This window comes from Charadrius vociferus, unplaced genomic scaffold, assembly GCF_000708025.1.
Source record: "Charadrius vociferus isolate BGI_N301 unplaced genomic scaffold, ASM70802v2 scaffold7, whole genome shotgun sequence".
NCBI classification, from domain to species: Eukaryota; Metazoa; Chordata; class Aves; order Charadriiformes; family Charadriidae; genus Charadrius; species Charadrius vociferus.
In genome coordinates this window covers 8,157,994-8,180,903 of record NW_009649308.1, presented here as the reverse complement: position 1 = coordinate 8,180,903, position 22,910 = coordinate 8,157,994, and the positions used below count along the sequence as shown (strand labels likewise).

The window sequence follows — 22,910 nt, the reverse complement described above, 5'->3', positions numbered from 1 at the left end:
TTTTGGAGAATATTCTGCTTCTTTGGATATTTTTTTTTCACTGAATAATTAAGTTCTATAGTTTGATTACTGTACTACGTTTGATGATTGCAGGCTATAGAATTTGCTCCTCTACGTTATGTTGTGTAGTTTAATCCTTTTTGGAAAGGATTTACTAAATAACAGGTAGAAGAGCTATTGCTTTTGTAACTTCTTCCAAAAACTTTCTGCTGCTTCATTAGCGTGGTTGTTATAGTGGCAAAATCAGCTCAGGAAGGAATGACCCTGAGAACACCACCTGACTGGCCAGCCAAGAACGGAACCAAATGTCTAAAGAGAAAGTTGGGAATGTTGGTCAGTGTGTTACACTGGCAACTGGGTTATCAAACCGGTCATCATTTCATCAGGATTTTTTTTTTCCTTTATACTTTTCAGTTGATTCATTAGATCCTTGAACTTTAAAAAAAAAAAAAAAAAAAAAAAAAAAAAAAAAAATCCCTCAAAAATCCTTTGAAATTCTGTTTTGTCTTCAACAGTGCCCTTAAAGATAGTCGTTTCCCCCCAATGACGAGGGATGAGCTGCCACGGCTTTTCTGCTCAGTGTCTCTACTCACTAACTTTGAAGATGTATGTGACTACATGGACTGGGAGGTAAGGATGTCAGATATCTCTTAGGAAAATTACTTTGATACCATGAACATCTATAGCAGAAGTCATACCACTTAAATTATCTGCGTATATTTAGTGTAGTTGTCACTGTTTGCACTCTATACCCATTGGTTTGTGCATAGATTCCAAAGATCCTTTTGGTAGAACTGTCATCACCTGGAAAGTCCGAGCCGTGAAAATGGAATAAAGTTGTATTCTTGTCCAGTTACGCACTCAAAGTAAGAGTGGTCTGCAGTTATGTCTGAGACTCCGGCAAGCAAAGTACTGTCTGAGCGATCGTGTCCCGAGACCTCTTTCGCAGCAGAGGTAACTACAGAAACATGGTAGATCAGTCCATGGAAAGAAGATACTCTGGTATGTAAGTTAATAATCTGATGTATGCTTCTGGAAACAAGCACTGCAAAAACTGCAATCCCAAAACAAGCTGCCTTATTAGCTTGTAGGTGTGAGCCATTTATCTTTCCCAAAACCTCCTTTGCTTTCAGAGCAATTGCTCTGCTTTCAGAGCAGTCCCTGCAAAGCCCTTATACAATGAGGTCAAGTAAATCATTGCCCTTGTTTTTCTTTGCTCCTTATGCGTGGAGCTGAATCTATTTTAATTGTTAGGTTCTAGGAAGTCTGCATGCATTCTCTTGGAACAGCAGCATAAAAGAGATTAAGGAGCAAATGCTGCATTTACAGTTATTTCTGGGAAGGTATACCGAAGGAAATGTTAGTCTGTATTCTTCTGCTTTTTCCCCAAATTATTAAAGTGTCTTAGACACTTGCAAAAAAACAATTTACTTGACTTAAGGTGAACTCATCTCAGTCGGTATGACTGTTGTGGTGTTCTTTGAGTCTATATTTGAGTGGACATAAAAAATATTTTGAAATTGTCATATATGGTAGTGGACATGTTATAATGCTAGAGACACCACACAAGTTACAGTATTTCCTTTTAATAATTTAATAATAATAAATATTTAAGAGTTCTTAAGAGAAAAAGAGGCTTTCCGTTGTATTCACACATAACAAATGTATATTGAATAGAAATTTCATTAGTTGTTGAAATGGTAGGGGACCATAGTGTATGAGAATGGTGGTACTCAGCAGTAACCTCAGCATTTTGAATTTTACAGTAGCTGAAAATCTAATAAAAATGTGTTTGCTGTTCAACTCATAACGGCAAGGGCTTCTTACCTTCTGAAATGTAATTCTGAATGAGACAGATGTACGTTTCCTTTGGGATTTATCAGAATTTTCACCATAAACAGAATTAATCATTTTTTATGTAATGTCAGACCAAAACATAAATCTTAGCTGAAACCGTGTGTGTATTCTCAACAAGGAGCTTTTCTCAGTAGTTTGTCTTGTCATTGAGCCCTTAGAGTACTTTAAACAATGCTTTCAAGTAATCAAAACTGTAGTGACTTTTAATACTAAACCAAGCTAGAAGTCAAAAAATAAAACTGGTAGAATTCTGCTTTCCTAGGTTGACTTCTGGCAGTAACCATAGTGATGTTTTCAATTTAATTTAATTTATTATCATTTATTAAAAATCAGACTATTCGTACAGTCAGAAAACGTGTCTTTAGAAGTGTGAAGTGCATAATGAAATAGCATTTAGCTCTTTCCATGTGGTAGTCTATAAATATTATTAGATGCTGGTTTATTCTCTCAATAATAAGCTTCTAAGATGACCAAAATACTCATTGTTAAAGAGGAGCTGAAACCAAAGCCTGAGTTCAAAAATCCACTCTCCCTTGGAAAGACTGGTTTTAACTTTGTTCCTTGGGAGACTTCTGATTCATAACTTCAATACTTGTGTGAAACAAAGGAAGCTTTTACTCTCTATGTCCTTTCTATACCCTTTTGCATAATCCTTGAGACTTGAACAGCAGTGTAAACAAGCTTAATGCAGAACTGTAGTCTTGCTCCGTTCTGATTGATTTTATGGATTCTCACAATTCTTACTGGAAAGCCCTGACTTAGGAGGGAAGAACAGAGGGGTCAAAAATGTAGCAGTCCTCATGTTACCCATTCGCTTAGTTGCTCTCTCCTATTTCATTTAAAGATTTTTAATGATAAGTTTTAAAACCCTTAGCCAATTCCTAGGCATTCTAAGAAATGGTCACAAAGTAGGTTTCATGATGATTATTTTTTTCTTTTTTCCTGTAAGTTAAACATGCTTCGCAAGTGGTTGTGTCATATATAGTTGTGGATGATCCACAACCTTTCCATGCAAAAAGGGTGGGGATGTGTGTATAAATACAAGAAAGATAAAATTTGTAGTTGTTAGTTTTCAAAAGAATGATTCATCTCTGTTTGTGCCCGTCAGTGAGATAGCTTCTGTCATCCATGTTTCTTTTAAGGGAGCTGCAGGTATGCGATACTAATGGCAAAAAGACATTTCAGGGTGTCTAGAGCATGACGTAAAGAGAGATTCTGCATCTTTCATCCCACGTAATGCTAAGATCATCCTGAAAAACAACAGCCTGGTTAGGAGACCTTACCTCTGTAGGTATGCTACTGCCAATCTTGTGGGAGCTAATTGAGCAATTTGCTGACAGAGGTCACAATATTTCAAAATTGCCAGTTCAGACAACTCGCTGTGTGCTGGCGGCTTAGAGACAAGATCATTTGAAGAAGCAGCTCAGGAGAGTCTCCTGTATCCTGAGGCAGAGTGATAGATGTTCTTTTCTCTGATTAATGAATTATCTTCCCAAACTACCTAAATTCATATTTCAGTTGTGAAAAGCAATGTGAGGTCCTTTTGCAGCAGAAACTTCAACCAAGTAAACAGGAGAAAGGAGTGAATTGACTGCTATTAGCTCCCATATGATTTTTCAAATTGCTGCCATTTTCCCCTTTTATAAAAGTAACTTAGAGAAAGTACAAAGCTTTAAAGGACCACTTCGGTGCCATAGTTCACGAGGATGCGTCCTAAAATATACCTTAGCGTTCTTACCTCCGTGTGACTCTATGGGAGTTGCAGTGCGCTTTAGTAGCTGAACAGATGTCGGGCTTTGGAACGAACACTGGGAGTGTGTGAACTGGTTCTTCACTTCTGCTGGCCTGAAGCCATGACGTACTGCTGTGGTCCAGTTGCTGCTGGGGTGGAGTTTCACAGCCTTTCTGGCTCAGAGAAACGGGCAACACGAGAAACTCTAAGATACGTTTCTTTTTTTGATAGTAGTGCTCTTTAATAAAAGATCAGATATCAAAGGACTACTCAGGAGACAAGTCATAAAGAGCAGTTATTTTTAAACACATTTGCTGTTGATAGCAGTCATTCCTTCCCCCCATAAACTCAGCTTTATCTGTATTTCCATTCTCCTTCAGCTTATCTTTTTGATCTGTCCTTCTACCAAGTCTTTTCTTTCCTGCACAAATTTGAATTCCTGCCTCAGGGTGCCTCCAATTTTGCTGTTGATTCTTAACGCAGATACACTGGCATCGCATCTCGCCTTGCGCCCGGAGCTGTGTGTGTCGTTAGCAGCACCACAAAAGAAGGAACGTAGAAGGGTTTGAATAGATTGCTGTGAAGTATGATGGCTTTGTTTGGTTTGTGAAGCTTGTAAGTCAGTAATTTGGGCAAATAAGCCTAAACTCAGAAGATCCTGTGAGTGGATTCAGAGCCCAGAAATGGCAGATGTAAGGTGTGATGGTGAGTTGCAGTTCCAGCTTCGGTGCTACGGGCTCTGCCTCCTTGAGAGGGTATGGCCGCAAGGTACCTTACATTGGCAAATGATTTAATGTATCCCCTGCGTGCTAGAAATACTGAAGAGAAAAGCAAAGTGCCTCTACTCATTCCCTATTTCACGTTATAGCAAATGAACACCTTTTTAATTTATTTTCTTATTACTTTATTTAAGAATCTGTGGTGGTTTTTGCTCAAAGGTAAAGCCTGTCTTGCTCATTTAGACCCTCTCCCCTCTGTTTTTTTAATAAAAAATCATAAAACATTGTGATTGTATGTAATTATAATAAGAAACTTTCCAGAAAACATTATTGTCATTCCAACAGGGCAATAAATAACTAGAATTGACCAGTGGCTCTTCCTTAAAATACCTTGAAAGCGGTCTTTGCCCTGAAGTTGCTGTTCTCCAGCAAAGTAAGATCTGCAGAATTGTACCTGCTTGCTGTGTTGATACAAGAGGCCTTTAGCCTGTGTGCACTGGTTTAAATATTACCTAAAATATTTGTAGCCAGTAATGTTGACTGCAAGGTGGCTTTTCATTGTTGACAAAGTTAGTATGTTTAGGAGCTGTGGAAATTCTTTCCATCCTGCAGGTGCAGCGGCACCAGCAACTCTTGCAGCTTATATTCCTTAGACCAGAGAAGAAGGAGTCTTGATCTGAATATTTTATTCCTTTTGGACGACACTCAGTGATTCCATGTATGTAAATAAATGATTCATTAAAAAAAGAATGCCTGTCGTGAAGCAGAGAGCATATCTCCCGAGTAGTCTTTTGCCCCCATTGGTAAAGCAGAACGTAATATTTAAGCCCTGCTGAAGGCGATCAGAAAGAAGCCGGCCTATTTGCTACAAATGTGGGGCCAAAAAGCTGTAGAATTCAGCTAAGAAAAAGTGGAGTCAGCTTCTCCTAAGTAGCAATAGTCGCTTAATCGGAAGTGTTCCGTTTCCAGACAAGATGATTGTGTACAGCTATTTCCACGGTACTAGTTCGGTGAATGAAGGGGAAGGTTACTGTGCTGTGTGCTACCCTAAGGAGTGCTCTACCAGTTATAGCCAACTTTTTTGTTTGAAAATGTTTGTAGCTTGCCGCTGTTCAAAGATTGAGCTGACAAACCCATAAGTCAGAAAAAGGATTAGCCGTAACCCAGAACAGCCCGATCTGAAAAAAACCCAAAACCAATTAATTAATCTTAAACTAATTAGTGATAATTGCATGCGACTCCCTTACAGATTTTAGTGCAGTAGATAAAATTGAACAGAATGATAATTTACTCCACAGTGAACTAGAAGCTTAAATTTCAACAAGGCTTGATGTTTTACACGCTTCTCCAAATTCCGTGCTGATTGTCTAACGAGAATAGTGTTATTTCTTCCTCTCCGTATGGCTGCAGCGTCAGTACAGGAGGAACAGATTTGTCAGCTGTGTTTGGAACTTCTTGTCAGAACAGTCGACCGTGAGAGTTGCCTGAAGTTTGGTTTCGGGGTGGATTTTGGAACAATTTTTTCTTAGCCCAAGTGAGAGAGATACTGAGAGAGACATACTATGGGCGATAATCTAGCCAGTGCCAGTAGCGCTTGGCACGTGCGTGTTTTCCCCTGTCCCGAGGTGTTTGTAAATAAATGATTCATTAAAAAAACAATGCGTATAAATGAATATGAATGGGTGGAAATACACAACAAAGTCTGAAGTTCTGTTGAGGTCACTTCAGAAGTAAAATAAAAAAATGTAGTTTAATGCAATCCTTAGTGAAAGGTCTGTGGTTTTTAGTTAAAATTGTCCTAGTTTTAGGTAGCCTCTGGCCACTTATACAGTGGGCCAAAAAGTTTATATCCAGCAGTACTGGATACACAGTAGACAGTATTCCACGCTCTAAAACTCTATAGAAAAATTTCTGTTGGAGGAGACTGGTTTATTGCCTTTCTCAGTCTTTCTCCTTCTCTCTCTTTCCTCTCCCAATAGCAACAGTCTAAATAAATTCCTGTCCTTTTGGGAGGCTGATAGGGCAATTGTGGGGTCTTCTTGCGGCCCAGGAGGAGGCCTGTGTGCAGTCATTTCCCTAATAAATGGTAATAGAAGAGACAGAACTGAAACTCCGTCTGCAGGAGATGACTTTTGGTTTGGTTTCCTGAACTGCGCACACAGGTGGTGTTACTCCACAAAAACTTGCCTGTAGTGTACCAGTATTTCTAGGAGCGTGCCATAGGCTTTGTGTAGAGTTCTGTGCTGAGCCCGGCAGGCAAACCAGTTACAGTCCAGTTAACGCCTTCCAAAGGTGTACCCAGCCCTTCCCTCCCATCTTAGAGAGGAATATTTGGGGAGATTTCAAAGACGTTTTCATCAATGTGGGAACGTTGGTCTCTTGAGGAAGTCAAAACAAATTCCTAACTGTGCCCGTGCCCGTCTTAGCGCGGATCACTCTCATTTTGCTTGTGCGTGGCTTCCATTTGTTGAACTCAGGCCTGGTTTTGTTTAACTGGAGCTAAACAATGAAAAGCCATTTGTCCTGGACTAAGAGTCCTGCTTAGCTCCGCAGTTGGAATTCACGCTGCGCAGAATGCTGTGAAATTCTCCCAACCGGAGGAATTGTGGGTGCAACTGTGTTGCATTATTCATTTTGCTCTACTTTTTCTTCTACGGAGGTGGGCCTAAAGAACCATTAGAACAGTTAATGGGAAACATCCAGTGCAGTGCAATCACCCGCTGCCTCAATGGTGCATCAGACTTAATTGCTCACTAGTGCCTCTGGTTAGTCTCTCCGAAGTACTGCGTGATGACTGTTATGCACACCGGTTGCGTAGAATTTAGAATCTAATATTCTGCAGGAAGTGAAGGTGTGCAAAACCTAAAAATATTTGATCTTAATGCTTAGGCAATTGAATATTGAGAGTTACAAAATCACCAGCTGCAAAAACGTATGCTGTTCTTGGAATAAACTCAGTAGGCTCGTTTCAGCTTCTAACACTGCTTCATTTTACTTTCAGGTCCTTCGGGTTCATAATTACATCATCTGAGTATACAGATTTGATCTCTCTAGTGATTATATATCCGTGTTATGAAAGTTAGGTTTAGGAGTGTTTGGTAATGAAATAGCACGTTCAAATTCGCAGTGAATTGAACTCATTAGTCTCAAAGTAATTTTTCCTCTTTAAGAAATGTTAGGTTCACGGGGAAATACCGTTGAGGCCATGGCCAGCCACAAGAGAGGCTCTTCCTCCCATTTCCCCCTGCTTATATCGTATATAAAGATTATAAACATAATTAAAGTCTGAATATAAGCAAATATGTTAATTGAACAAGTGGTAGAGCTTTGTAAACAATCCTTATTTGCTTCTTGACTGTCGTGCAGTTACAGTAAAATAGGTTGTCACTGGAAAAACCATTACAGCAGTTTTCAATTCATTTTGTGTCCAAATAGAAATGCCGTACCAAATAACACAATACCTTTTCAAACAGAAACTACTCATTTCCACATACAATGTTGGGAACTTTGGATTTAAATGGAAATAATATCTTAGTTATGTGGGCATGAAAATAAAAATGTCCGTCTACTCATGCTTTGTGTTTACGGACAGAACTCAAAAGCCACTGAAAACTTCCTGGCAATGGAATATCTTTTAGGGCATGCCTGAGCCAAGCGCGGGTACTCTCGACAGAATTATTGTACCTTGAGAACAGTGGGGCTTAAACAATGCCCTGGAAAGGTGCCTAGCCTTTTTTTTTTTTTTTTTTTTTTTGGACGGTTCAACTTTATATATGTCTAACTCCTTGGTATTAGTAATGTAGTTACGCTTTATAAATATAATTAGGTTTCTATGCTGGCATTTGGTCATATGAGACTACATAGTAGCATGGAAATAGTTTGAAGCTGAATGCTCTGGAGTATCTCCTTTCCCTCACCATACTTTAGTAGAAATTTTGAAGGTTCCAGGCTGGAGTTGGTAGTGTGACAAATCTTTCTTTGTTCAGTTGTTCCTTTGAACAAAATTGCTGCTTTTTATTGAAGCATCATTAGGTTTGCCAGCTGTTTGGTTGCCTGCAGATTAGATCTGGTGACCGGGTGATTTTATCAGCAACGGCATTGCTGCGAGTGTCAGAGGGAGAGAGTAGACTCAGAGACAGAACAACTTTTGCATCTCAGCTGGCTTTCCTTCAGACCAGAAATGGTGGGAGCTGAGGACCATATTTGTGCTGCCGCTGACCCTTTACAAGGCTGCGAGGTGAAGACCTTTCAAAAAGATTACCTCCACTTCAGTACCACCTCTTGAAACTCTTTGCAAAATGGTATTAACCACTGAAAGGTTTGCATCTGGGCTTTTATCATGTTCGAAATCTCTTGTATCTTTTTTTCTTTTAATGTACTAATAAAGCTGCCGATTTCTTGCAGGTGGGTGTACATGGCATTAGAATAGAATTCATCAATGAAAAAGGATCAAAACGCACCGCCACCTACTTACCGGAGGTTGCAAAGGAGCAAGGTCATTGTTGCACTTTATTTCATATGATCTGGTGAAGAATTTAAACATACATATAAATCTAAAATGCAATATTTGACCTTGCACTGATGTCAGATGATGGAGCAATATTTAATTGTAAGAAGACTCTTCTATCAAATGCCAATTACATGCCTGTATCAGTCCCTTATAGGGATTCAGTAAACTGTAGCTGTCTTTTAAACAAGTCCTAAATGCAGCGTAGCTGTAGGAGAATAAAATCCAGAGGGGTGGTCGAGTGCTGCCAGCCAGCTTTACAGGTGTTAAAAGCTGTCAGTTTTCGTGTAGCTGTTATGCTGTGATAGTAGTGCCGTGCACAAGCTGTGTTAAGTGATGGGATGTCTGGGCAGTTACCTTAACAGCTGCTTCATTCCGAAGTTTGCAATGATCAAGCTTTTTTTTTCTTTCCAATTAGGTACTTTCTGCCAGTACTTAATTCCTTTTATAAACACTGGCTTCCTTGGATTTTTGATGGATGGATGGGAATTACTTTCAATATAAGTGTCCAAAAATAATGTTGTTAATCTCCCTTTTAATAGCGGCGCAGAGTTAAGTTTGTGAATTAAAAAAAACTACAGTAGATTTTGTTGAACAGTCATCTTTTGGACTAAGCAGCTGACTGTGACTACTCACTATGTTTTTTTCTTTCAAGCTTGACAGTGTGTCTCAGTCTTTTACATTTTGCATTGCTGCTTTTTGGGTGGTTTTTGCCCTTTTTATATTTGAGTTGGTCTACTGAGGAACAGGATGAAACCTTCACAGAGGATCATCTGTAATTGATAATTCTATTTCCATTTAGCCACCTAAAAGTTTAGAGGCTTTCCAAGACAATTATTTTTGCTTCTGTAATCTAAGGGATTACAGAAGGGGTTTTTTGTTGAGACCTTTGGTGATCACTTAACAAGCTTTTTTGAAATTCAGGAATTGGGGGGGAGGAGTTTGTCTTAAAATTTCTAAATAGTTTCAGCAGACCATGCGTTGCAATCTGACTCCTTAAAATACCCCAAACTACTCCTCTTCTTTTTTTTTTTTTTTTTTTTTTTTTTTTTAAACTGTAACAATGTGACTAATCTAATTGCCTCTTTTGGAAATAACATGTCTAGCAGCTACTTAAAATATTAGGCTTTTTAAATCAATAAATAGGAGTTTTGAATAGCATGAAGATTTTATTGAGAACAGCAATGAATCTGTATTTTTAACCCATCACTTTTTTTATTACCCAGTTAACCAGACACCTGTAATGTAATATAGTAGTTCTGACAGTAGACATATCACTGTAAAGTTAAGTGGTGTTTGAGAAGAAGCCTAATCTCTGAAGTTCTCTGCGCACGTTCCACTAATAATTCTTGTAAATTTTATTTTATACCATCATAGCCATTTATAACGTATAAAGTGATTGCGATACATGGTCATACCTGAACATTTCAGAAAAGTTAATTTTGTATCTCGCCCCCAATCTAAGACACCTGGATATAGTGGGTCCACTTTTAAAATATTTCAACTATGAGATTAAAATATATGTTGTTTGTAAAGTGAACTTTGTGTGTAAAGAAATCCTCTATGTAATGTTTCCTTCTGCTGTTCTTAAGTAGGGAAGGATGTTCTATGCTTTATACGGAACCTCAGCAGAGACTTTTGTTACCAGTAACACAACATACTGTACTGTATTTTTGCAACATCTATTCTCGTTGCTGTATTTCTCACTAATTTTTTCTCCTGTAAAATTAAACAGGATGGGACCACATTCAAACCATAGATTCCTTATTGAGGAAAGGAGGCTACAAAGCTCCGATTACTAATGAATTCAGGAAAACAATAAAGCTAACCAGGTATGCATCATGGGATACTACAGATAAATCCTGTTCTTGTAATACTGTGATGTGTTCATTGCTGGTAAGTGCTTATTTCAGATGGTAATAGTAAGCTTTCCTGTTTATGTCAGTAATGATTTCTTTCTTTTCGCAATAGCAGTACAGAGTTTGGAGAACGTCTGTGCCATGCGTAGGGGTTAGTGGCACTAAGCAAGAAAGTTAAATATCAGGCTGCGTGTATATCAGGGTACCTGCATATTTTGTTTCGTAACTCTGAAAAATCTTAGCAGTGTATTAGCTTTTGCTTTTTGCAGTTTGTTCATTGGCCGTAATGGATCTTCAGGGGCTGATGTTAACGAGTGTTAGTTTAAGTTCACAACATGCAAAATCACTGGCCTGATAAATGGAATAAACAAAGCATAATTTTTAACGTTCAGAGTAAATTTTTTTTGTCTGTCTGTTTTACTTGCTTAAAATCTCAGCTTCTGCCGACATATTACAAACAGTAGTATTAAAATAGTAACCATTTCTCAGCATCAGACAGCCTTTTTTAGAGCCTTATTTTAATAACTTCTTGTCATACAGTAAAACATCTATTGGAAAGTGCTTTTACCTTGTTTTTCAAGTCCCGGAATTAAAGTAAATGCCCTGTGTGTGAATAAAGCTTTGAGCTGACCAAAACCAGTCTACTGCTAATCGTCTTCACTTCAGGTTAACACCCAGTAGTTCTGGCCATGTTTTGAAGAAGAGAACTGCAAAACAGCGGAGCTGGAAGAAGTGTACCGATTCTAGGGGTCTAGAATGCGTAAGGACAGTAACTGCGTTTTCTCTGCCATCTGCTTAAATGAGCAGATGTGATTCTGGTCAGGCTGCCTTTGGCCTGCTTTCCCCCACTTACGCTTGGCAGTGAATGCAGTTGGTTGCTGGTTTCCTTTCATAGAGGCAGGGGATTTCACGCACAGACCAGTTTACTCGTCGAGCGCAGAGCGCCGCATACCATTTGCGGCAATTCCATCATTAACACTGTTGTATCAAGTAAGCGTGGGCACCTTTGGTGCTCTGAAACATGCTCACGGAAGCAAAAAGCTGCAAGTTGAAGATGTTCTGCTCTGCTCCTCTGGCGAAGAGGCAAGAGAAGCAAATGTGTTTGCCACCTTAATCGCTGCAGTTGGCAACTCCACGGTAGTTCAAACTTTTGTGTTGGGTTGTAAGTGCGAGTGGTTGAGCCATCTGTTGTGGGTTTTTCCAGAGCTAAGAGATGAGAAGAACACCCAGAGCAACTCCAGAAGAAAAATATGAGAGAAAGAAGTGGTAATATTTTAAATCACTATAGCTGGATTCACCAGATCTCATCTGTCGGATCTCTCATGCAGAATCTCTCTAAGTGAAATTTGTGGAAATGTGGAATAGTGGTGTGTTTTTGTAGCTTTTACACTTCTACAGATAAGTGCAAAAGTGGCAATATGTTCTTTGTTGTCAATACTGATGCAAGTATATCCAAAATATTTGTTGTCAGGGCCTGGATTCTGCTCTTAGTTACATACAGACGGCCAGTGTTACTGTGGGACCCCTCCATGATTTTTCAGCAGTGTCAGGAGGTGGCAAATGTTGCCCCAGTTTTTCAAGAAGGGTAAGAAGGAAGACCCTGGTCATTACAGGTCTGTCAGTCTCACTTCAGAGCCTGGTAAAATGATGGAGCAGGTTATTCTGGGAGCTATTGAAAAACGCTTGTGAGACAATGCAGTCATTGGTCATAGCCAGCTCGGGTTCATGAGGGGAAAATCCTGCTTAACCAATTTAATTTCCTTTTATGCCAGGGTGACTCATCTAGTTGACCAAAGGAAGGTGGTAGATGTGGGTTTTCTTGATTTCAGCAATGCTTTTGATGCTCTCTCTCCCAGTATCCTTCTGGATAAAATGTCCAGCACACAGCTGGACAAGTCCATAATACGTTGTGTGAGCAGTTGGCTGGCGGGTTGGGCTCAAAGAGTTGTGAATGGGGTTACCTCAAGCTGGTGGCCAGTCACCAGTAAGGTTCTCCAGGGCTCAATTTCAGTGCTCTTTAATGTTTTTATAAACGACCTGGATGCAGGAGTCAAATGTATATTAAGCTTGACGATGATATTAAACTAGGAGGAGCTGTGGACTCCCTCGAGGGCAGAGAGGCCTTACAGAGAGATCTGGATAGACTGGAGAGCTGGGCAGTCACCAACAGTGTCACATTTACCAAGAGCAAACACAGGATTCTTCACCTGGGATGGGGTAATCCTGGTTATACGTACAAATCGGGGGATGAGAGGCTGGAGAGGCCCTGTGGAAAGAGATCTGGGGGTTTGGGTTGATGGCAAGTTGAATGAGAGTCACCAGTGCGCCCTGGCAGCCCAAAGGGCGAACCCTGCCCTGGGGGGCGTCGAGCACAGGGTTGCTGGCTGGTCGAGGGAGGTGATTGTCCCACTCTACCCTGCACTGGTGCGGCCCCACCTGGAGTACTGTGTGCAGTTTTGGGTGCCTCGATGTAAGAAGGATATCAAACTGTTAAAGAGTGTGTCCAGAGGAGGGTGGCTATGATGGTGAAAGGCCTCGAAGGCGAGACTTCATGATGAGCAGCTGAGATCACGTGGTTTGTTCAGCTGGCAGAAGAGAAGGCTGAGAGGTGACCTCATTGGTGAGGGGTGACCTCATCGCAGTCTACACCTTCCTCAAAGGGGGCAGCGGAGGGGGCGGTGCTGGTCTCCTCTCTCTGGTGACCAGCAGTAGGACACGAGGAAATGGAACGAAGCTGCACCAGGGAAAGTTCAGATTGGACATTAGGAAAAGGCTCTTCACTGGGAGGGTGGTTGGTCACTGGAACAGGGTCCCCAGGGAAGTGGTCAGGGCACCAAGCCTGTCGGAGTTCCAGGAGTGTCTGGACAACGCTCTTAGTCATGTGGTTTAGTTTTAGGTAGTCCGGCAAGGAGCGGGGAGTTGGACTCGGTGATCCTTATAGGTCTCTTCCAACTTGAGATATTTTATGATTCTAGTCTAAAAATAACGTAACTCCATTTAATGTAGCTGGGATTATCTTAAAAGCAGAATTTGGCAGACAATTGATACTGATTGTTTAAAAGCAGCCCAAAAATCTGTAGTGCTTGCTTACAGTTTTTCTCCTAGGTTTTATGTAAAGAGTTGCCTGACGATACGGGACGTTTTCAATAAATCATCATGAGTTTCTGTTCCCTCTACTTTGAGCAACATAATAGGCAACAAGTTTTAACAGTTCTGTTTGCTTAAAATATTTTTCATCAGTACTTATTTGTCATGTGATTCAAGAATGACCCTGGCAGCCATGGCGGTTGCCTCCCTGCCCTTGTGCAACTGAAATTAGTCATCAGAAGTACAGAGCTGTTATCGTTAAACACACCGCTAGTGCAGTATTTTTAGTGTTACGTACAGCTTCCTGGTAACTGTCCTTTGCTCTTTCCTAGGTACCGTAGTGAGAAGATGACGATGAGCTACACAGAGTACCTTGCCCATCGTCAGCATCATCACTTCCAAAATGGTATTGGGCACCCCCTTCCACCGTACAACCATTATTCCTGACACTGAGCCGCATGACCAGTCACTGGACCTCTCTGCAGACCTCTTCCCAGGAGACCCTGCCCCTTCTTGGTCTAGCTATCTCTATTACTGTACCATTTTATGATGATAGTTTCCGTTGCCATGTTGAGGCTTCTTAGTTGGTTAAGCTCATCATGGCAACGGGAGGGAAAACTGCATTACTACAAAGATCCCATACTTTTTTTATTATTGAGTCACTGCAGATTTTTTTGCAGCATATATAGCCCTTGGGTTTTTTATGAAATTTAAAATTTCTACTTCATTAACATTGAATTATATCAATCAAGGCTTTCTGTGACTGTGGATGGAAGGAAGAGTTTAAGGATTACAGTTAGGGATGCTTTGCTTAGCAAAAAGGCATTCATGGATTTGCGTTAATAGGTGTGACAGGGAATGAAACATATCAGATTCAGGTATTATATTAGACAATGAATTGCATTTTCATAACGTTCTTAATAATGTTGTGTGTACAATATCTCGCCTCCCCCCTGGAAAGATTTCATGTAGCTATATACATGATCTTCAGATCCAGCACATCCAGCCAACATCTCAAGGCTGACATCCAAATGCTTTTTTGGATGAAGAGAAGCGATTACACGTACAATGAGAGGTGATGTCAACGTGGCAGCATTCTCAGATCAAGTGGCCTAATTGACAGGGCATGACATCATCCAGTAGGCTACCACACACCTTCCTCTCCCGCTCTGTGCTGGGACTCGAGCGCAGTCCAGCCCCGTCACGACTAGTCGTAATAACGCAGTCGTAACGAGAGGATGCCTTTCTGATGATCTCAAATTAGGGGTGACATTTGTTCTTAAAAACAGGTTGGCGAGTAGCAGATGTCATATTTGGAAGAAAATGGATTTAGATTTTAGTGCCTTTGACTATGACATAACTATATGCTTATATATAAAATTCATAGAAAAAATATAGCAAATACGCCAGACATTCTAGCAAACCATATTGAGTCTGCTCTGGCGTCAGGTTTTTGGGGATTTTTTTTAAAGTGAGGTGGTTTCTTTTTTATAGCAAACCTATTTTGAAAAATAAAAATCCCTGTTTTCTTCTTGCTTCTGCTTTTGAACTTGTTGAGTTTTATCAAGTCATGAATAGTTAGATAAAGTTAACTATTGTTTAAAAAAAGAAGACTCTTGTGAAAGAGCACAGGACAAGTATGCCATAATTTTACATGTTTTCATCTATTACAGGAGTAGTACTTGACAGCTGTAAGTACTGTGTAATAATTCTGATACCCCTCCACACGGTCCAAGAAAGAAAACTGTTTGGAACTTTTTCCTGCTGTAAAAATAGGCTTTAGTAAAAGGTATGCGTGGTACGTTTGCAAGGCCACTATATGGTAGGAGCTACGTCCTTGCTCATGGGCCGGCAGAACGCCCACGAGTACCTGGTGTAGCTCAGTGCGTATTCCAGGGGACAGTATATGCCGTCTAGTCTAGAAAAGACCTTCCTAATATGAGTGAGTAAACCACAGTAAGCAGAAATTCCAGTTATTTTGAATAATGAATGTTTATAAATATATAGATGTATAAAAGTCAAACAGATAAAATGAATTAAAATGCAGTTGTTTAAAAAAACAAAAAAATCAGACTAATTGTAAAAGCGTTTCAAAAGGGTTTCAAAACCAGAAATGGATAAACTGTGCTCATCCCTTACATGAGGTTAGCTTTGCCACTTAATTCCTACGGAGGTTCTTGTAGAAGGTCTTTGGTATTCCTTCATCCACAGCATTTGATGTCCAAATATTAACGTTTTCAGTTGTGATGCCTTAATTTATAAGCAGAGGGCCTGAAATTTCAGGAGCCAAGAGATGCCAGCGAGAAGCTGCAAAAATGAATAGATGTTTATACAGAGGCTATTTTGGATGATACTGTTGTCTTGTTTCTACTTGGGGACCACTTTTAAACGCATTAGTCTTCAAGTGGAAACTGTGAACAAGTGGCTACCTGATACGAGTTGTGTTGGTTTTTTGTTTTTTTCTTGCCCTTATAGGGAAACTGAGCACAAACTTAATCATTCTGCTGCAAAAAAAAAAAAAAGTCATCCGACCCCATCTTTATCTGTCATCTCGTTACAGCACGCTCATGCTCCTGTATGAGCTCATTGTTAGAAGTTTTTTAAAAAGATCTATTATATATAAAAATATATATGTATTGAAAGGTGCTAATCAACCTCAAGCAGGTCACGTGACTGGTCATGCGGATCTAAAATCATATCAGATTTTTTAAAAAATCTTCGATATATGCAGATGTTATACAGAATTTCTTACCAGTGTAATAATGATATACTGATGAATAAACAATCCTGCAGGTTTTTAAGGACAAGGTCAGCAATACTTCCCACCATGGCTTGGGGGGGAAAAGGATAGTTTTGTCTCCTTTTTGTATACAGCATAATGCACAATGCATTTTTGTCTATCTCTTAGTAGCTGTTGCTTAAAAACATAGTTAAAAGGGTGTTATACAAACTGTAAAGGTGTGCTTCTGACATGAGTTAACGCCAGACCCTTCTGGACCAGAGTTTTGTATCACCGATTAAAAAACTGTTACAGAGTCTGTGGTCAATCAGATTGTATGCTACTTTTTTTAAAAGATTGGAATAATCAATCTCTCTACAGTGTTTCTAGGGCACCTACCTCCTCAGCACGCCAGTGCTGACACCGCTATGGATCGTTTCTGTGTTACTGTGGGTTTATTTGTACAGAACGTGCAGTTCACTGTGACATGCACTGGGACAGAATAGGTCTGTTTGCCTAAAGCTGGTCAACAACCGCTTTCACAAACAGCATTCCCTCGTAGTTGTGTTTAGTACCCTGTTAGATATATTGCTGGGTTTAGATACTTTTTGGTTTTCATTTGGGGTACTTTAGAAGAAGTTAAGGTACAACCAAGTAGCTTATTTCACTGGTTTTTAAGTTGGAATGCAAGTTTTTTTCTGAGCACTACTCAGTTTGCCTTATTCATTAAAGAGATTGTTGGGTATTTTTAATAATTCTTTCGCTTAATGTTCCTAAAAACCCTGTTCTGTAAACTGAGTTAGAAAACAAAAGCGTAGACTTGACGTGAAACTACTACTTAGTCACGCTTCGAGTGGCCTTCCTTCTGCCGCGACTGCTGTAGCACTGACTCTTCACCATCTCGCCCCAACGCTGATGGCGGCAGGGGGAGGGCACACTGCGCGGAGTCCTGACCTCAGCTACCCCATGGAATCACGGCGCTCAAATCCATTCGCACACCCTGGCGTTTGTATACGGACCTCTTTACTTGTCTTCAAATGTGCGGGTTTTGAAAAATTGTCGTCTGGAGTAGGTTACATCTCTTCTGTGTGTTAGATCGAACCAAAGACGCCTCCAGCCATGCCCAAATGCTGCTCCTAAAGCCTGCCTTCCAGTCCTGACTAAATCCCTGCAGGATTAAATGTGTTACCTTTTTTATTTTTGTACAGTTTCTAACTGATTTTTGCTAGTGATGTTAATTGAATTAAGTTTATTTGGGGAGTCTGAATATCTTCTCCATTTAAATAAACTGGTGACTTTCCTTTTATGTTTAAGAAAAAGAAAAAAAGTTTAAAAAAAAAAAAAAAAAAAAAAAGAGAAACCCAAAGTGTGCCTCTCAGATTTAAGGGTTTCTGGTTACATTTATTCTTAAGACCAGCAATGATTCTTTATATACAAAGATATGTTTTCCTCGTTTTTTATTACTGTTAAAGAAAAAATAAAAAATAAAAACCTCTTTCTTTGCTCTGGACCCAGTAATTGCGCTGGTACATAAACGCACTGAGAAAACAAACTTTTGTTTGAAACTTTTGTAACAACTTATGACTGTTTTTTGTATATCAAAGTTGATTCTTTTCAAGATATTTGGATCTAGTTTCTAAGTTATTTTAGTGTTTTATATGTTACAAGAAAAAAAAATGACTTTAAATTGTTCACCAGCATTTTGAGTTATCTTTAATGCAATGGTGACACCCGATGGGCTTAGAGCTACCTGGAGTAGCTTGTGAAGCCTCCGGCTTTTCCTTCCTTCCTTCCTTAGCAACTTGATTGATTACAATAATATCACAGATTACCTGACCCCCCTTCCTTTATAACTAGATCCTCCTTCCTTCCACATTTAATTGCTATTAGTGTGAAGAAAACTGTTGAAATGGGCATTTTAATATAAGTACGGCTTAAAAAGAGAAAAATGAGGGAAAAAGAAAAAAAAAATAGAAGGTTATCTGTGGGTCTGTGAGATATGGCTGTGGAAAGATATTGTAGTCGTTTTAACACTATTGTTATTACCTTTTAAATCATTTACCCAATAAAATAAGGAAAAAGAATACTTTCTTTTTATGTTTCTCTGCTTAATTGTGTGGCTTAGTCAATTTTATTTTTTTTTATTGAGGCATTTGCGGTTAGCATCGATGTTAAAGGCTAAGGATGCGTTTGGAATATTCTCCTGTGACTGTTCTTAACTCTGTGTTTGCCTTTGCCCTGCTGTGGGAAGGCACTGTGCGTGGGCGCCTGCCCCTTTCAGTCTAGTTCAGAAGTGGGGCACCGAACACTCCAAGTTAAATCGGCATTTCTATCAGTTACATCACTTATATCATTATTTATAGCAGTATAATTATCAGTCTTTCTACCAATTAGCAGTTCAGGTTTGTACTTTTTATGTCTAAGTTTAAACATGGAATTTTGCCCAGGCTCAGGCTCTGAGAGGGGGAAGCGGTTTCAGCCTCTTGAAGTGAATCTTTGTTGCAGAACCAGTTATACTGGTGGAACCACCGCGTTGCCTACCCTGCTTCCAGGGACGATGTTCAACAGAATAATGTGGCAAAAATGCGTGTCGAAGAATATCTTGACGTATCACCTGAATCATTTCAATACACTTTCTTCATACTACTTTTTACAGAACATCTAGGCTTGCTTTGCCATGAGGGATTTCTTTATCTTGCGTGTCATATCTAGCTAATGATGCGTGGACTATGTTTGGCCAAATTTTAGGGGGAAAAAAAAAATGATAGTGTAGAGTTTGCACTGACTCATGGGGTTCCTGCAAAGTATGGAGGGCCAGGGAAGACGTCTTCTCCCCTTCCCCAAAAGCTTTTGGTCTTATTACAGTGGGGCCATTTTTAAATTATTTTACTTAAGCAGATCCAGTGAGAACAGCACGTCCGAACCTCGAGTTCATTAACAGCTTTAACGGGGGGCAGCACCTGCGTTCAGCACCCCGCAGTGGCTGCGGCTTGGCATCCTGCGGGGGGGCAGTGGCTGAGGGAGCCTTGGCCAACCCCTGCGTGGGGGTGGAGAGCCATGCTCACACCAAAGACATTTTATTCCAGAAGGGGAGGACCGTCTTCCTGTGAAGCAACAAAACCACAGTCCAGCTGATGACAAAACAAAGTACCCAGACGGGTAAAACCGACTTGGAGAACTTCATTCCCTGAGCCAAAGTCTTAGTGCACTGAGAGACATCTTCTACCAAGTCTGCGTGAAAGGGAGCGCGTTTCCTCTGTCGGGTTAATTCCTGAGACAAAGCACGAAATTTCTAACATCTCCCTGGAATTCAGACCTGATTTTAGAAGTGGTTTTGTTTGCCTTTGACTAATTCAAGACTACTAGATCTCCTGTCTGTAGATGCAGTCTTTGAAAACAGACCAATAAAATCCATGTAACCTTTAGCTGTTGAAGGTTGATGCAGCCATTGCTCCATTTGCTTTGAAGCCTTGATTTAGAAGATTTAAAAAAGAACCCTCCTGCTTGAGGAAATGGCTTCCATTTTTGGTTTAGTATTTCACAGATCTGGTCTCATTAATCTGAATTGGGTAAAACCTGCCTAAAACTCACAGTCCAGTGGGATGTAGAGCTAGTTACAACTTCCTACCAGAAGTTTCCCACTCTTCTTGCTACTTCAGCCAACTGTGCAGTTATCACGCTAAAAATCAAACTAGCAAAATAGTACTGAATATTAAGGATGTTTCAGAGGGGGAAACTTCCTTATTCTTACATATACATTGGTATTAACCAATGAAAGGCTGACACAATCCGAGTTACAGAGGATGCAGAGGATAGTTAGCAGTGCCTGAGAAAGGAAATTGCTTGTTTAGTTCATCTGGGGTTTCCATAAAGCACTGGATTTCTACTTCAGCTGTTTTATCGGTCTTTCTGCTGGTCAAGGAAATTCGGTCTGTTCCCCAGCTGTGTGAAAACTTACAACTTCTGCAGTGCGTATATAGTAACAGAGGTGGGCAGATCCAGGATGTTCTTTTTCCAGTATTTGTCAGGAGCCTTACACGATGAAATAATTGCTTGTCTGAGGTGTACTGGGTTTTAAAAAGTCTTAAGCAAGAATACCGAGTGCCTGGCACAACTAGAATGAGAACAAAACTGTAGAGTATCCATTAAAATGCGTTTATTTGTTTTAATTCAAAGGTTTAACAACTATTTGCCCAGTGACCTGGACTTAGGGCACAACAATGAAAAAAATCATCAGACCAAAATACAAAAACCAAGTACACAAATTACCCCTTATTTGCAAATGTTACCTCATAACCAAGTTTTAGCACATTAAAAAGGTCTACAAAATTTATAACACTTTTACAAATTATTCAGAGCGAACAGCAGAGGTGGCAGCTGAGCCTCTCGGCAGCAGTCCTTGCCCTTGCCGTACCACGCTGTGCTGGAGCTAGGGTAAGGGGAACTGCAGGTTCCCAGTGGCCCCAGTGCTTCAGCCCCCGCCTGAGCCGCTCCAGCTCCCAGCACAGCGCGGCCAGCGAGAGCAGCATGGCTCTGCTCGCTCTTCTGCCCACTGCCTCTGCTGCAGCTTTGAGAGAATGACTCCGTAAATGCAGAAATAATTTAAAAAAAGTACAAAATCGACCCTGAAGAAAAATAAAGTCATTTAAAAAACGGCTTGGCTTTGACTAAGTTACACGAAAAGCTGCAAGACATTTACAGCAATATCACTTTGAGTACGAGATCACAAAAATCAACAGATTCATTATGAGTCTTGTCACTGTAAAAATGAAAACATCAAAGTTGACCTGTCTGCCTGTAGAAACCTTTCTCCTCCTGACAGAAGGGCTGACATGTGCCCTCTTGCAGGGTCCTGGCCTTTTCAGAGCTTTGTTAACTATTAGGACCAATTTAATTCTGAGGAATCTGCCTCAAGAGAAGCAAGTGCAGCAGTGAGAAAACCAGCACATCTCTATTTTCCATTAGCTATAGATGCATAGAAAACAAATGCCTGCGGTTTAGCTGCAAGACCTGGGACAGCATAAAAGTAAAGTACAGTAATTTAACGGTTGTAAATAGCCATTTCTGAAAGGAAAATACAATTGGGCTTTACAAGATGGTATCAAATATACAGGAATAGCAAACCCCTGATTGTGGCCAGAAACGGATGGATAAATCTACAATGAGGTACTCTGTCACCTCAAGGTATGGGAATGGCCTGACTTTTCACGGCCCCCAGCTGCAGCAAGGCAGCAGCTGCTTGAGCACAAGTTTGCCAAGCGCCAAGAAGCCCATCCCAACCCGAGCAGAGGGTGCGTTCATACACTGGGGCTTTGCACTGATCTACATGAGCACGACCAAGAGCTGTTAATTGTCACCCTCAAAAGAAACAAGACGCAAAGTCTTCTTTGGTGCTTACGTAGGAGGAAGGTAAACAAACGGCTACAGCTCAAGCAGTGCGTACCGTGTCTGAAGCTTTGAAACCGAGCCCTGCCTGTGTCCTGGACAGCTAAAGCCTTGGCCCAATTATCTCAATGTTCGCAGGCTGAATCGCCAGATGTTACGGTGGGTGCAGAAATCTGAGCAGCTCACTTTGCTGCGCTGGAGGGCCGCTTACTCTAAGGCTGCATAAAAAAACTGCTCAGTGGCCAAGATTACTGTGGTTAATAGTGCTTCACTTCTGTGTACTACTGGGGGCAAAGTCAGACGGTCATTCACTGGCAGAAAGAGTAATCAGTTCCATCGCTCCTGCCTGCATCAGAAGTGTGGCCAGCAAGTCGAGGGAAGGGATTCTGCCCCTCTACTCCACTCTCATGAGACCCCACCTGAAGTACTGCGTCCAGCTCTGGAGCCCCCAACATAGGACAGACATGGACGTGTTGGAGCGGGTCCAGAGGAGGGCCACAAAGATGATCCGAGGGCTGGAGCACCTCTCCTATGACCACAGGCTGAGGGAGTTGAGGTTGTTCAGAAAAGAAGGCTCCGGGGAGACCTTATTGCGGCCTTCCAGTACCTAAAGGGACTACAGGAGAGCTGGGGAGGGACTTTTTACAAGAGCATGTAGTGACAGGACAAGGGGGAATGGCTTCAAACTGGAAGAGGGGAGATTTAGATTAGATATTAGAAAGAAATTTTTCATTTCAAGGGTGGTGAGACACTGGAACAGGTTGCCCAGAGAAGCTGTGGAAGCTCCATCCCTGGAGGTGTTCAAGGCCAGGTTGGATGAGGCTTTGAGCAACCTGGGCTGGTGTGAAGTATCCCTGCCCATGGCAGGGGGGTTGCAACGAGATGGTCCTTAAGGTCCCTTCCAACCTAAACCATTCTATGAGTCTACAGTTTCTTTTGTTTGAAGTGCCAACGGTACTAAAAATTAGGCGAGTAGGGGGCTCTGTTCAGACACCTTAGTAGACACCAACTTCTCTGTGATGTCCAGGCATCAGCACTGCACAAG

At 40.8% G+C, this 22,910-nt stretch overlaps 1 protein-coding gene across 1 annotated transcript in view; it reads left to right on the top strand.

The window, feature by feature from the left end:
- AMMECR1 (Alport syndrome, mental retardation, midface hypoplasia and elliptocytosis chromosomal region gene 1) overlaps positions 1-14,208 on the top strand; it is a 41,619-nt gene extending 27,411 nt beyond the window's left edge. The window contains exons 3-6 of the mRNA XM_009889352.1: positions 516-630; positions 8,713-8,803; positions 10,551-10,647; positions 14,094-14,208. Of these exons, the coding sequence (XP_009887654.1) occupies positions 516-630; positions 8,713-8,803; positions 10,551-10,647; positions 14,094-14,208 (418 nt within the window). The remainder of the gene's footprint in view (positions 1-515; positions 631-8,712; positions 8,804-10,550; positions 10,648-14,093) is intronic.
- The last annotated feature ends 8,702 nt before the right edge of the window (positions 14,209-22,910 follow it).